This window comes from Tupaia chinensis, unplaced genomic scaffold (assembly GCF_000334495.1).
Source record: "Tupaia chinensis unplaced genomic scaffold, TupChi_1.0 Scaffold000048_1, whole genome shotgun sequence".
Lineage (NCBI taxonomy): Eukaryota > Metazoa > Chordata > Mammalia > Scandentia > Tupaiidae > Tupaia > Tupaia belangeri.
Window position 1 is genome coordinate 7,405,460 of NW_006159506.1, and position 16,016 is coordinate 7,421,475.

Below are 16,016 nucleotides of genomic sequence, written 5' to 3' on the forward strand. Positions count from 1 at the left end.
TTCTGACAAAATAGCCTTTAAAACAAAAAACTGTTTGAAGAGACAAAGAAGGGCACTGTATTGTAGTAAAAGGGTCAATAGATCAAGAAGATATAACACTTATAAATATCTATGCACCTAACACAGGAGCACCCAACACCCTGCTATCTCCTCTGAACAGATAATCTAGACAAAAAAATAAGTAAAGAGAAAAGGGTCTAAATGACACCATAAATCAAATAGACTTAATGGACATCTATAGAACTTTCCACCCAAAAACAATGAGATACACTTTTTTTCTCACCCCCACATGGAACCTTTTTGAAGATTGACCACATGATAGGGCACAAGGCAAGCCTCTACAGATTCAAAGACATAGAAACTATACCCAGCATCTTCTATGACCATGATGGAGTTAAACTTGATCTTAATTTCAAAAAAAATCCTTAAAAATTCTCACATACATGGAAACTAAATAATCTACTCTTGAATGACTTCACAACTATTGAAGAAATAAAGACTGAAATCACAAGATTCATGGAAGTCAATGACAATGAGAACATGAGTTTCCATAATCTTTGGGACATTATTAAAGCAGTCATGAGAGGGAAGTTTATTGTAATTAGCACACATAAGAGGAAGATGGAAAGAAGGCAAATGGATCACCTAACATTGTAACACAGAGAACTGGAAAAGCAACAGTAAAAACAAACAAAAAAAACAAAAACAAACAAACAAACAAAAACTTCAGGAGAAAGGAAATAATAAAGATACAAGCAGAAATAAATAAAAAAAATAAAACAACCATAAAAAATAAATGAAAGTGAAAGCTGGTTTTTTGAAAAGATAAACAAAATTGATTCTCCACTAGCGAGATGCATTAAGAAGAGAGAAAGGAACCAGGTGAATCAAATCTGCAAAGAAGGAGGCAATATAACAACAGACATAGTAGAAGTACAAAACATCATTAGAGTATACTATGAACAACTATATGCCAAGAAACAAGACAATCTGGATGAGATGGACAAATTCCTGGATACATATAATCTACCAAGACTGAGCCAGGAGGATATAGAAAGTCTGAATAAGCCCATAGCAAGGGAAGTGATTGAATCAGTAATAAATAACTTAGCAAAAAAGAAAAGCCCTGGTCCTGATGACTTCACCTCTGAATTCTACAAAACTTTCAAAGAAGAGTTATTCCCCATTCTGCTCAAGTTATTCTAAATATCCAAAAGGGTGAATCTCTCCCTAATTCACTCTATAAAACCTCTATCACCCTTATCCTTAAAACAGATAAGGACAGGACAAGGAAGGAAAACTATAGACCAATATCTCTGATGAATATAGATTCAAAGATTCTCAAGAAGATACTAGAAAATCATATCCAACAACTTATTTAAAAAATGATTATACATCATGATCAGGTAGGCTTTATTCCAGAAATGCAAGGTTGGTTCAACATATGCAAAACCATAAATGTAATATACCATATTAACAGGAAAAAAGATAGAAAATCATATTATCATATCAATTGATGCAGGAAAAGCATTTGATAAGATACAACATCCCATCATGATCAAGACTCAGCAATATCAGCATAGAAGGGTCATTTCTCAACACAATAAAAACTATCTATGAAAAACCCATAGCGAACATTATCTTGACTGGAGAAAAGCTGAAAGCTTTTCCACTAAAAACAGGTACAAGACAATAATGCCCACTTTCTTCACTCCTTTTCAATATAGTACTGGAAGTCCTCACCAACACAATTGGAAAAGAGAAAAAAATAAAAGGCATCCAAATAGGAAAAGAAGAGGTGGAACTATCTCTATTTGCAGATGACATGATAGTATACATAGAAGACCCAATGGTTTCCATGAAAAAAATCCTGGAAGTATTACATGAATGCAGTAAAGTTGCAGGATAGAAAATCAACAAACAGAAATCTATTGCATTTCTATATACAAATAACAGGCAGACTGAGATAGAACTGAAAAAAGTAATTCCATTTACCATAGTCACAAAAGGTATAAGATACTTAGGAATAAATCTAACTAAGAAGTTAAAGACCTCCTCAAGGAAAACTATGGGAAGCTAAAAAAGAAATGGAAAATGACACAAAAAAGTGGAAGGACAGCCCATGTTCCTGGATTGGAAGGATTAATATAATAAAGATGGCAATTCTACCCAAGTTAATCTGCATATTTAATGCAATCCCAATCAAAGTACTAGACATATTCTTCACAGATCTAGAAAAGACAATCATAAAATTTGTCTGGAATCATAAAAGACCCTGTGTTGTGAAAGCAATCCTACACAAGAATGGAGTGGGCAGAATCTCACTCCCAGACCCAAAAATATACTACAAAGCTGTGGTATATTTACTATACTACAAATACTAAATATACTACAAAGAAATGTGGTATTATCTGTTGAAGATAATTTTATAGTATTATCAACTGGATTAGGGAGAAATGTACACATGTTGGAATATTCACTTTGTAAGCTAAATAATGTGATTAAATGTATAAAAGAACATGAAATAAATAAATAAGTGTGCTGATTGCCTTTATAGCTGCACATCATAGCTATGCATAATATTCTTGGGTCAACTTTCATGATTATTATATGTGTGTGTGTATGTGTGTGTATATGTGTGTGTGTATGTGTGTGTATATATATGTGTATATATATATACACACATATATATACACACACACAATATATATATGTATATATATATACATATATATGTATATATATATATACACACACAATATTTTTCCCCATATGGTGCTGTGGAGAGATTTAAAAGTACTTAATTCCCTTATTTATTGCTAATTTTTATTTTCTATCTGAATGACTGAATTATTTCTTTATCCAAAACTTCAAATTTATTAAACTTTCCAGGCGATAAATATTCTGCATCAAATTACCTTGGAGTATAGATTGTTCATTTAATGTCAGATTCGAGTTTTCCTCAAGTAAAATTGTCGTATGTCATTAATATACCTCTGTGTGATTTGTTGGCTTCTCTACTTTAAAGCCATCAATTACCCTTACATTGTATCATCTTTGTCATCCACAATTACTAGCTTCTCTCTAACTTCATCTCTTTATCTTTGTCATTTACATCTGTATTATCTCAAGTTTTTCTTTTATGTCAATTTTTTTAACAATGTCTATTCTTTTTTTCTTTTATTTGCTATTTATAATTTATTATTGTTTCTGTAATGACATCATTTGGTCCTCAGTTTGTTTCTTTAGGTCTGTTATTGCCTAAGAAACCAAGAAATTTCTTTATGTCCCCTAATTTTCTTTTCTTCTATGTATTATTATTATTTTCAAGATATCTCTCCCTCCCCTCATCTCTTTCTCTCTCTCTCTCTCTCTCTCTCTCTCTCTCTCATCACCCACCAAGCTGCTTCTTTATGTTGGTAACATTCTTGCATAGCTCTACTCTGGATCTTTACTCTAATAGATGAAATAGTGACCCTCTTTTCAATCTGAGATTATTTTTATTTCTCCTGCAAACAATTGAGGTCAATGTATATAATTCCATTCTCTTTAGTACTCTAAGAGAGACTATAGGGAGGAAGAGGTTTAAATAAAGAGATAGGCAATTTTTGTTAGACTGCTTCAGCTCTGCTCTTTCTTTTAAGATTCTGCCTTATTTCATATTCATGGGAGGAAACACTCAGGTTTTGTACCATTTCCCCATCATAGTTCAGAATCTCTACCTTTTTTGAGGTGCAGACTCTTTATACCCATTTCTCCATAGGAGTTATCTTATTCAGAACAAGAAAAAGATAAGCATTTAATACAGTTTGTTTCTTTCCATATTTTGAAATAAAGGTGAGAGATTTCTGGCTCCTGAAAAACTGATGATTACAGTTAGAATCTGAGCCAAGTTGGGTGCTGAACAGTGGTATTGGAGAAACACACACACTGTTAGGCTGACCTATAGGAAAGGTTCTGGGTTCAAATTCAGACAACTCCATGAACATGCCAACCATGATTTGGGGTTGCCTGAAGTTGGGGCTTGATCATGGCATGAGATCACCTTTTAGGGGGCTTGTATCTCTCTCTCCCTCAGAAAGAAAGAAAGAAATTTGAGCCATGTTGCCTCTCTGTTTCACTTCATAATCTTCATCTTTTCTTAACATAAGATTTTGAAGCTTATTACATTATGTTATTCTGCTGAGAATATTGATAATGACTTTGGGGATGGGACTTCTTTTGTACTTTTCTGATTCCATAGATATTATGAAAGGGTAATTTAGTTCAACCTTAGTGAAGTTGAATAGTTTTCCTTGCCAATTGTCCAGAGCTCATATCTTCTACTTTACTACTGATGTCCCCAAACCAAGACATTTCATTCCACCATTTGTCAAACCACAAGTTCACAACAGGTTGTTAAAGCAGACAATTAGGGGCCAGCAGGTAGCAGGGTGTTTACAGTGCTGGAGTCCTAAATGATTGACCATGGTTTGAGTACTGTACCTGGCAGCATGAAAGTCATGGCTGGTGCATCTGTGCCTGAAATCCCAAGAGGAGAATGGAGAAGAAGGGATTGTGGCATGGCCATCCACCCTGGGAGGTGATTTCTCACTTTCATTCTTACTGTCTTTGTCTTTCTCTAGCAAGTGCATGCTCCCTATGGCAAAAAATCTTTAAAAACAAAAATTCAACCGTGGCATGAAAAAGGATCAGCATGTCCTTGAAGTGTCCCCCAAATGCATTTTGTTGTCTTCAGAGGGAGATATTACTTTAATTCTTTACACCTGTCACTAAAGACATATTTTTCAGTATCTGAGCTCCCCAGAAATCAATATTCTAATTAGAAAACAGCAGCTAATCTGGCCAAATGCTAATAAATGAGAGTTGTGATTTATCTAGCAACAGAGAACAGCTCAGCATTAACAATTAAAAGATCTGTAGGGAAGAAAGCTTTTTTTCTTATTCTTCCCCTTAGCTGGTTGGGTTCAGCCTTATACTATAAATAGCCCTTGTAATTAATGGCTATCTATTTGAAAATCAGTTATCAGAACCACTGTTTAGGAACCTTTACCTTTGAGATTTATAGAGCCTATTTTATTTTCCAATGATAAGGGACTGAGAGTTCAAAGCTGTATCTACTACCTGCAAAGACAAAACCACATCACAACCTACCAAGACATTCTTCAGGCCTTACTATAATATATACAGTTTTTAAAATAATCAATATAACTACTAGAAGTATTGATCATGAGTCAAGACAGAATGGTTGACTAAATCCTGCTGTATCCCAGTCATATCGTGGATCTACAGGTTAATGTCAAAGTTTACATCAAAGGCATGAATTTGCAATTAGCTTAAAAAGTCTTTCAGAAACCTCCATAGAATTATTATTACTTTTCTTACTGAGGAAATTAACTGAGCAGTTTGGAAGACTCTACTTTATCATGACTGTACACAGAATCAAAGGGGGAAAATAGTATGTCTAAATCAAATTGAACACAATCTTCTAAACACTCCTCAGAAGGATCCTATTTTCGGAAATGCCACTTGGTGCTAGAGTTAATCACACATGTTCGTGGAGGGTTTGCCATTCACAGTAGAAGTTGCTCACATATCTGAACTGTTTTCTTCTAGTATGTTTTCTACTTCATTCACTATAACCAACTTATGTGATACCCATGCAGAACTCATCAGGTTGTTCCGTAAGACCAAATATTCATTTAAACCATTTCACTATATAAATGACCATTTTTGGCTGACTTATATGTCATCTCTACTAAGCCATTACATCACCACTACTATCCACAACCTAATTACTGTTTTTTTTTGTGTGTTTTTTTTTTTTTTTTAGAGAGAGAGAGCTTTTTGTATAGGGCAAGTACATTAGCCAGAGAGACAGAGTGAGACAGAAAAGACAGAAAGTGAGAAATTACCCTCTAGAGGGGATAGCCACGCTATAATACCTTCTCCTCCTCAGGATTTTGGACATGCACGTACATGTGCCCAGTGTGAGTTTCAAGCTGCTGGTCTGGGATTCAAACCAGAGTTGACTACATGGGAGTCCAGTGATGTAACCATTATGCCATCTGCTAGTCCCAATGTCTTTCTGTCTTAATACCAATAACCTTTGGTTTCATTATTCCTTCTCTCCTCAAGGAAGTCTTATTCTTACTCATATGTACAATGCCTGTATACTTGTGGAATATATGAAAGATTATGGAACAACTATTTGAGTGCCAACTTTTTAAAATACTTGCTAGAAGTCAGAGAGACAAATATTTTATCTCTGTTCTTAATGAACTCATAAGCCAGTGGGAAAGACAAACTTCTCCACAACTAAATGCAGGAAGCCAAAGAAAGGGACCTGGGCAGGTACTGAGGATGAACTTGGGGATGTAGTGAACACATAAAAATTCACCATATTTTAATATCTCTTCTGTGGTTTTCATAATACACACACATGATTCAGTCTTATATTGCACATTGCTCACTAATTTTTTTAGCATAATCTAAATCTATGCTTCTCAAACTAATGTACACACAAATCACCCAGGATCTTGTTAAAATGCAGATGCATCTTCAATAGGTCTGGAGAAGGGCCCAAGTTTCTGTATTTCTCACAAGCACCCTGAGAACCAGTAATGCTGGTTCACAGACCACACTTGGAGTAGCAAGGCTCTAAACCATTGTTATGTCAACTATTCATATAAAAGCTGTTGAGTGGCCCCAGATTTTGGAAAAACTCCCACTATGCCCCATCTAGTAAAATTGAGTATGATGAAAGTTAACACTAAGAGGTAAATTCAGCAGTGGCCAGAAAAAACTGGCCTGATGCCTCGAAATTGTATCTTGGCCTTTGTCTTATTGTTTAAATAGGAAAGGTCTTTGTTCCAGTACTTTAGGTCTCTGTTGCTACATGCTTATAGTCAGAGTGTGTAGCAAGGTTTTCCCAAATATTCAAGAGTACTTACTATTCCTGCTTTACTCTCCTCCATATTTAACCCACAACATCCCAGGCCCTTTTTGTAAATAGAAATAACTTTTAGCAAAACTTTATGATTTTAATCATTTTAAAAACTATAAGGACAATATTTCTTCAATAAAGTTTTTTTGAAAAAAGCAAAAAACAAAAAACAAAAAACAACTCTAAGGGCCAGCAGTTGGCATAATGGCTATGTCGCTGGATTCCTATATAGTCAACTACGGTTCGAGTTCTGGACCTGGTGACTTGAACTCACACCAGGCGCATGTACATGTGTGCCCAAGATCCCAAGAGGAGAATGGAGGAGAAGGGCTTGCAGCATGGCCATCCCCCATGGGGGGGGTGATTTCTTGCTTTCTGTCTCTGTTTCTCTCTTTCTGGTGAGTGCATGCGCCTTATAGCAAAATCCTCTCAAAAAAAATATATAAATAACTCCACAAATGGACCCATGGAAATCTATTTTCTTATTAACTCTTAAGGGTTCATGAGACAGCATCTGTTAACATTTCAATTAATTAGTGTCTGTCACTTACCATAAAAATGAAAGCTCATTAGATTGCTAGTTTCTCATTTTGCAGTTTTGAGTTTTTCTACCAAGTCAAGATCCCTATTTAAATTTGTTTTCTTTTTTAGTCTTCTTCCTTATATCATCATTCTCCAGTATTATTCTGGCCAGAACTAAGTGCCTTGTGTGTATATTTTCCCAATCTTATGGAGAAGAGGTCACAACTCTTCCTGTCTGCTCTTCAACTTTCCCTTATTACATTAATACACTAAGAGGCAGTCTTTATTACTTGGACTCCCCTTGAATATTTAGTTTTTGTCTCATTTTCCTTGGCAGTAGAAATGAACAGAAGTGGACCTGTTTTCACCAGGCAGGATGTGTGGAAGATGATGGAAGCCTTTGCTCAGAAAATGCCATAGTCTGGAGACTAATTGATATGACCTTTCTCCCTTCTTATCTGCTGTGGCCTTATTTAGATTAATGCCAAAGATGATGATGGTGTCCTTGTTGGATCCTGGGACAATATCTATGCCTATGGCGTCCCCCCATCTGCTTGGACTGGAAGTGTGGACATTCTTTTGGAATACCAAAGCTCTGAGAATCCAGTCCGATATGGACAGTGCTGGGTTTTTGCTGGTGTCTTTAACACATGTAAGTATTCAGCTGAGTAATTTTTTTTTTTAATGTAAAGGAAATTTCACTTCAAGACATTTTGTCTATAACCTGGCAGAGAGACTTAGCAGCCTCTGTTGGCTCTATAGAATTTATGGATGAATATTCTGGGATGTAGTCAATGCATAATTAAATTGTACTGGGCCAACTATGCTCATGGTTTTCTCTGTAACTGCAGAATCTGTATAGAAATAATGACGAATGATTTTTCCACAGAACTCATCACTTAGAAATGGAGGGTCACAAAGGCTAAGCAACGATATAGGGAAAAGATAAGACGTTTTCTTTTTAGTAACCACATCCGAAAAATATTAAAATAGTAAAACTAAAATAAGAGATAAGATATATACTGTGTGCTATTGAGAAGTTATATAAATAAATAGGTTCATGTGCTTATTTGTTGTTGAAAAAATTTTGTAAATACAATTTTCATCCCAGCTATGAAGGGATGTGCAGGTGGTCTCATCTCCATTTTTACATGTGAGTCTCAATGCCCCTGAGCAATTAGATATCAGAAGATAATGAGCAATCTTTACCTCCAGTTTCCCCTCTGGTTTGAAATCCACCCAAAATCCAATCTGTAGAGGAAAACATATGGGAATAGAATTATTCTGTTCAGCCTCAGGCATCATTTTTCAAAATGGCATTTGCTTCTCTAGGCCCTGACAACGTTACAGTTAATTCAGTGAATATTTTTAAAAATGCATTTATTTCAGTATGTCTTCATCATTGGTAATGATTTTCATTCACATGCCATTTCTACAACCTTGGAGAAACATTAAGCTCACATCAGATTGTCCTCTCTGCTTACTCATTAATAAAGAATGTTTTACCTAGTTTGCATTTTTTAAATTAAAAAAAAAAAGGGGAGAGAGGGGCTGGAGGTCTAGATGGAGCTATTTGATTATTAATATGCAATCTACCAGTTTTAGCTCAACTTTGCAAGCGTCTAAGACTTAGTGATCCAACTGGAAGGAAACCATGAGTTTTATTTTATTTCCTTATGGTATCAAACTGATTAAAATTGTTTTCTTTATTCTTTGAGTAGACCAAGGAATAAAGGAATATATATTTCCCAAAGTAAGAAAGGCCAAAAGTATCAGCCTCCTAGAAGTGCTGGGCTCTGAAGTTCTAGTGAGAAATCCCAGCATCGTGATGTGCTGAAGGCTGGCATTAGCCCTTCTACCTCAGAGCTCCTATGCCAAGGCTACACAGAGGTCATTCTTGTCAAATGACTTCAGGAAAACAGAAAGAACATAATTCCTCCTTGTATCCATAGTTTCACTATCCCAGTGTAATTCCTTTGGGTTTAGAGCCAGATAAAATAGTGAACACCTTACAGCCTTTTGCATAAAAGGGTCATCAGCCCTATGCTTGAAAACAGGTTTTGATAGTACATTAAGAAAAGGTGGGCACACCCCATTGAGAGGTCCCAATGAGAGTAAAACTGAAGAGGGAAATTGGAGGGAAGAAAGAACAAATGCCCCAAAGTCACGCTTCTTCTGTCTTAGAAGTACCAGTAAGGTAGACTCTAGGACAAGTCTCATTCTGTGATAATGTGAGTTAGTGTCAAACCAGAAGGAGAATGAAAGTGCCAATCATTTTATCAGTAAGGCTGTGGGTAAACAGGGGTTCCAAGCCAAATGAGGAAAACAAGAATAGGAGGCTATAGGTCACTACCACTGTTGTTGTTTGGGATGTTAAGATCAAGTCATTTAAGATAGAGGACACATGAGTGTCTCAACACACTCATGTTGAGATTTCCAAGGTTGTTCTGTTAAAGGAGGTGGATAGCCTTTGGTTAAAAATGCTAAACTATTCTAAGGGAGAAGAAAAAAAAAAAGGCAAGCCAAGTCATTAATCTTAAAATTGTCAGCTGAATTATTTTCAATGAGCCCTGATGTCTGGCGTCCTGGGAGCCAGAGAGGGCATTTGGATTAAGTTTAATCAATAGGTACATATGGCAAGAGATGCATCCAGGAAATTTATTATCTAACAATTAAAATGACTCTGTGGTGTCACCCTCCAGTGAGTATCACAAGAACAAATTCCAGCAAACCTCACTCAGGGCCTGTGCTACAAATTCTGAACTTCTTATTAGCTGGTATTTTACTTAATTTTTAGAAACACAGTACGATCGGTTAAAATAATACTGCCTTGATGTTCGTATGAAGTAACTAAAGCCCTGTTACTGGAATTTTAGTCCAGTTGTTTTCATTTAGCACTGACTGAGTTCTGAAGGACCACACAGTAAGATGTTTATCTATAGTCCTATCCAGTTAAAGTCACCTTCTGTAGTGTAGAACGTTTGAGAACAGTCCCAAAGGGGCTTTTCATGTTGATAAAGATGGAAGTCCCTACAAGAAGGGATTTTTTTCACTACGTATTTATTGAATTTTGGTGGCGAGCTTAGATGTGATCTGTCCTTTCCTGCAGTTTTACGATGCCTTGGAATACCAGCAAGAGTCATTACCAATTATTTCTCAGCCCATGACAATGACGCCAATTTGCAGATGGATATCTTCCTGGAAGAAGATGGGAATGTAAATTCCAAACTCACCAAGGATTCAGTGTGGTGAGTTCTTTACAAAGGTGTTTGCTGGAATCAAATGATGAGAATACACATTGACCACAATGCAGACTCGGTCTAATGTTTTTATCCCTTCCATGGGAAGGATCATTTCATTCCACACCATAAATGTCTGATGCTCAAATTTTTTTAGCTAATGAATTAGAAATGTTACTAAACAGGTATTTTGGATTCTTTTTTTTTTTTTTAGAGGTTTTTGCTATAGGGTGCTTGCACTCACCAGAAAGAGAGAGAGACAGAAAGCCAGAAATCACCTCCCAAGGGTGCCACACCACAATCTCTTCTCCTTCATTCTCCTCTCGGGATCTTGGGCACACATACACATGTGCCTGGTATGAATTTAAGCCACTGGGTCCAGGACTCGAACCGCAGTTGACTACATGGGAGTCCAGCTACATAGCCATTACACCTACTGCTGGTCCCTGGATGCTTAGTAATAGAAATTGATCAGCATTATGACAGCAACCACCAAAAGAGGCCATGGTTTTAGCTGTGACATGCGCTTGTATTCATTCTTCTTTACTTCAGTGGGTTAATATTATGGTTGATGGCAGAGATATTGGAGCCAAGCATGCCCTAGGTTAGGGCCCAAGAGTGACAGCACTAAATTTATTAAGCACTCACCCAAAGAAAGTCCATTTTTCCTTAGGACCCCCTCTCACTCCAAGTCAATACACTAAGAAAGAGGAGAAAAAAATATCCTAAAAGTCTAAATTGAAAGAATATTTAGAAAGGTCTATGTTGAAGGAAATTGGGGCATAATTTTAGTGCTGCCAGGAATTGATCTAGGTGGAATTTCTAAGCCAAAAATGTGTCTCATACAGTTGTTCTTTATAAGTAATAAAGCTAAAACAATGTCAGTTGTAAAAGCATCCAAATGGGAATGGTGGGAAGTTATAAGCTCATTTTAAGAGAAATTAAAAGTTAGAAATGCCTGAACTCCCCTGTGGTCCAGGAATGGATCACGGTTGCAGGAGCACTATTAGCTCGCCGGTACCGGTAAATGCTCATTTGAGAATGTTGAAAGAAGGAAATTGCTGAACTAGTAGCAAAGTGCTACTGTGAATAAAAAATAGTGCAGTTCATTTGAAGGGAATGCACTGAGCCGTAGTAAGCGGGTGAGCATGGGTGAGACAGAGCCTCACCTCTGAATGGCAATTTAGAGAGCCATTTAAGCCCGCGGAATTACAACATGGCAGCTCGGTGTGCGTGCAGAATGACAAAAACAGACCAAAATAGCTGCCCCTTAAGCCCGTGTGACCATCAGAAACTACAAAATGAGAATTATTTGGCATTCTCCACTCCATATTTCTTCCACACACATGCACGCACATGCACACACACACACACACACACTACCTTTATAGCCAACTGCAGTTCAAAGTTATTCCTCCTTGCATCTTGATCCAGTTACCTCTCTTCGTAAGTCCCCACAGAGCACCCAATAGAATGGATATAACATTGAGAAACTGACCCGTCTTGTTCTTGGTGACACCTTCTTTTTTCAGCTTCTTGGTCTGCACTCCTTGCCCTGTCCTTGACAACTTTTGCTCCTTTAGTGCCTTCTTCAAGTATCCTGTCACCCTGAGCCCAAGTTCTCCACTCTGAGGGCTGCCTCTACCCTCTACTGTAGACCATGCCCTGGGCTCCTCTTCTCTCCCTTTGCTTGACCGTTAGTGGGTTTTCACTATATGATGACTCATCTGTCAGATTGGCTGATGCCCAGACCATGGAACACAGAGATTAAAAACTTTAGTCAGGCCTGGGACCAAGGCTAGGCTCTGCCATTGACCGGCTGTGTGACCTTGAGCAAGGTACAACCTCTCTGTGCTTCTTTCCTCCTCTAAACCAGAGACAACAAAATTCCCTACCTCATTCAGCTCAGAGCCAAGTGTAACAGGTGCCTAATGAATGTAACTGTTATTACTGCCTCCTTATTAGTCACACAGCTGGAGTTTCTTAGAGGCAATATGTTACCACTAACCTAAGTACATTGAGGCGGTCAGAAAAATAGGGGTGCCCAGTGTCCTAAGATGACAGCGCCACTTCGAACACCTTGAAATGTTTCTAAATGAGAAGAAGGAAATGATGCCTTCAAACGGTGTGCACCAGAGAAGCTATAGGTGTTCCAAGAAGACAAGAGTGTGTCTGAGAACTTCCTGGATTGAGGAGGCAGATGCAGGCTGTCCTGGACGCATCAACCAGCAGCCACTGAAGCGACCCTCCTGTATCAAGCTCTGGTCTAGGCAGTTCACTCGCTCTGTGACCTTGAGAAAATTATTTCACCTGTCTGAGCTTTGGTTTCCCCATGAGCTGTGTGAGGATAATCTAGGTAGTTTCCAGCTTTTGATGGAGATCAATTATGGACATGGAGGTGAAATATTTAGCATAGTGGTAGGTATGATACTTAGTAGCATAGTACTGAATGCTGGTAAGAAGTAGGGACTGCCTGAGCTACAGGGATAACAAGCAAGGGAGGGCTGGGCCATTAAAACTAACTCTGACTGAGGTAAGGTTGGAAATGACATCCTGGGTGTCAGCCAACTACTAAGAGGCCCATGCAGCCTAGCTGGCTACACGTGGCCTGATGTATTTCTTAGCAAAGGGTCTCAGAAATGATCAGCCTCATTCAAGGCCTCCCTCTTCCATTCCCTCCCAGGCTTCAGTCAAACAAACACAACCCAGCCCGTCCTCTTGTCTGTGGGTCGTGTGGTGGTTCCTGTCCCTTCTCCTTTCTCAGTGAAGGATGCCATCAGAGTGATCACTCTCGTGCATGCCACCATCTCCTCAACACATAGATCCCAGTGGCCCATGGGTTGTGATGATAATATATCCAGTGAGGTCTTAGGAACCAGGGTGTCCTCTTCTCCATAATTTGGCCAAGGACCCGATTTCCAGAAATAAAAATAAACCAGTGCCCAGAGGTTCAGAGGCAGAGCTCAGGCATGGGTGAGATGGGACCAGATGGTGCACAGCAGTAAAACATGATAGTCTGTGAGCTGATCGCATGGGAAGGTGCTGGATTCACATTTGTAGAGCAACCTGATTACTCAGGACACATGGGTGTCTTGGATCCAGGCTGGCTGAGGCTGGGGGTGAATCTCAGTGTGGCAACCCAATAGAGTCACCATGTCTCCTTTAGTCTGTCTGTGTCTCTTGCTCGTGTGTGAACAAAATAAATAAATGAACCTAAAAAAATGTATGAGCTAGCATGTACTCCAAAGCCTGGGGACAATGTTTACATTCTGTCCCTTGTCTGACTCCTCTCCTGGCGACCACAGGTCATCAAAGACAGACTGCTTATTCTCCTACTTTCTGGTTTGCCCTCTTAGGTCCCCTCCATGTTGGATTTCCCCTCTGAGAGCACCTCCCCTCACAGGGGCTGTAAATTTGCACAGAGCAGACATACCTTCCATGCCAAGAGAGAGCACAGTCTGGAGCCCTTCGCAGCTCAGGCAAGGGAGGGGCTGAGGAACCTCAGAAGGGCACAGCAGGGCAGAGTAATTGGACCCCAGGGTAGCAAATGAAATTCCAAGTGGGCAAACGCCAAGGCATCATATCCTAGAAGGAGCAATTTAAGCCGCCTGTCCCCAGCGTGCTGATGGGTTCTGAATTATGTGTAACCTCTTGGGGAAGGCATCTATGAATCACTGTGGACAGTTTAATGAAGATGCTTGCTCAATGTTTAGCTGCAGTCCAAGCAATGAATAGGACTACGAAGGCTCATTGAGGGGGGAGAGGCAAGGCTCGCTCAGATGGGCAGGGGAAAGGCAGTGTGATCACCTCATTATACGAAGGTCATCATGGAAATGGAAACAATTTTAAAAGACAGCAATGGTGGCACTTGTTAGGGTCATGAAAAGTACTGCAACGAAAGGCTTCGCTGCTTCCACCGAAAGCGTTACTCTGTGGCCTTTTGCTGGAGTGAACATAGTCTGATCTGAAGATTCTGGGCAGAAAACTGTGCCCTCCTCTTGACTTTTCCCCTCCAAAATGCAACCCTCACAGGGAGCGGTGTCTGATCTATTTTAATTTTGTTTGTTTTGCCAGCATGTAACAGCATGCAGGGCATAGACCAAGCACTGGATAAATGGTATTGGTTGGAAAATTTAAAAATGCTCACCAAACTGAATAAATATCATTTCATCATCCAACAAACCCTTTCTGTGAAGTATTATGGCTGAAGACCAGATGTTAAGGATTCAGAGAGATATTAATCAGGGTCGCTGCCCTTGAGGAGATCTGTCCAGTGTTTATAGGGAAGAAAAAAAATCATTTATAGAACACCCTCTAAAAATATAAGTGGGTTATCTTGTAAGCTGGGACTCACAGAGACTAAGGGAAAGGATTCTCATCATAATCCCAGGGAAGCAAGGCTGTTCACCTGGGAAGGGCCATGGAGTCAAAGCTATTATCCCCTCCAATCTCCTGGCTGTGCTGTTCAAAGATGGAATGCCTAGGAAATGTCCTTAGCCCATAGCTGACACTAGGGACTATGACAATAAAGGTCTAGGGATGAAATGAGGCAACTAGTTATCAATCTGCTTTGAGGACCAGACAGGCAGGAATGGAATTTCATCCAGAGTTATCATGCATTATTCTGACTATAGTTGTTGAATATTGAAAATGACGCTCATGGTCTAGCTTTTGCCACTCCTTCTGCAAGACAGTAAGAACCACTGGCTCTTTACGCTGTCTGCTTGAAGGGGCTAATGCCCCCAGGCTGTGCACACCTAGAAGCAGATGGAGTTATGACTATGGGTGGAAAAGGGTTGCTATTATCCATTTATCACCATCTCTCCTGCTTTTCACCTTCTGGGCACTGTTTCATTCAAAGTTTTATTTCTGGCATGATAAGCTCACCCTGGCACTTAGTTTCAGAGGGTCTGACAGTCCACAGTCTTTCAATTTCCCCTCAGAACAAATAGCTTCCCTGCCCACTGTTTCTGGACTCTGTGACCAGCCCTAAGCTCTCCCTCGTGTGCTCAAGTCGTCCTTCTCACATTCCCAGTGGAATTCTGAAAAGAGGTGAGCAGAAGGATGCTCTGTCCACACCGTGGATGGGAATAGAAGGAATCCAAAGACCCATCAGCTGACCCCATCTGCTCCTCAGTGTCCAGCTAACTGGCTGATGGGCAAATGTAAAAAACAGCCTAACTCAAGCTGTTTAAGCATCTTATATGATATTAAAGATCACTGCTGGGGCCAGTAGATGGCATAATGGCTACGTCACTGGACTCTCACATGGTCAATCACAATTTGAGTCCCAGATCTGGCAGCTTAAA

The 16,016-nt window shown here is 39.1% G+C and overlaps 1 protein-coding gene across 1 annotated transcript in view; it reads left to right on the forward strand.

Annotated features, from left to right (window-relative positions):
• The window catches only part of F13A1 (coagulation factor XIII A chain), a 194,183-nt gene that overhangs the window by 96,130 nt on the left and 82,037 nt on the right, over positions 1–16,016 (forward strand). Inside the window, exons 7-8 of the mRNA XM_006141237.3 lie at positions 7,946–8,120; positions 10,578–10,716. Coding sequence (XP_006141299.2) covers positions 7,946–8,120; positions 10,578–10,716 — 314 coding nt within the window. The remainder of the gene's footprint in view (positions 1–7,945; positions 8,121–10,577; positions 10,717–16,016) is intronic.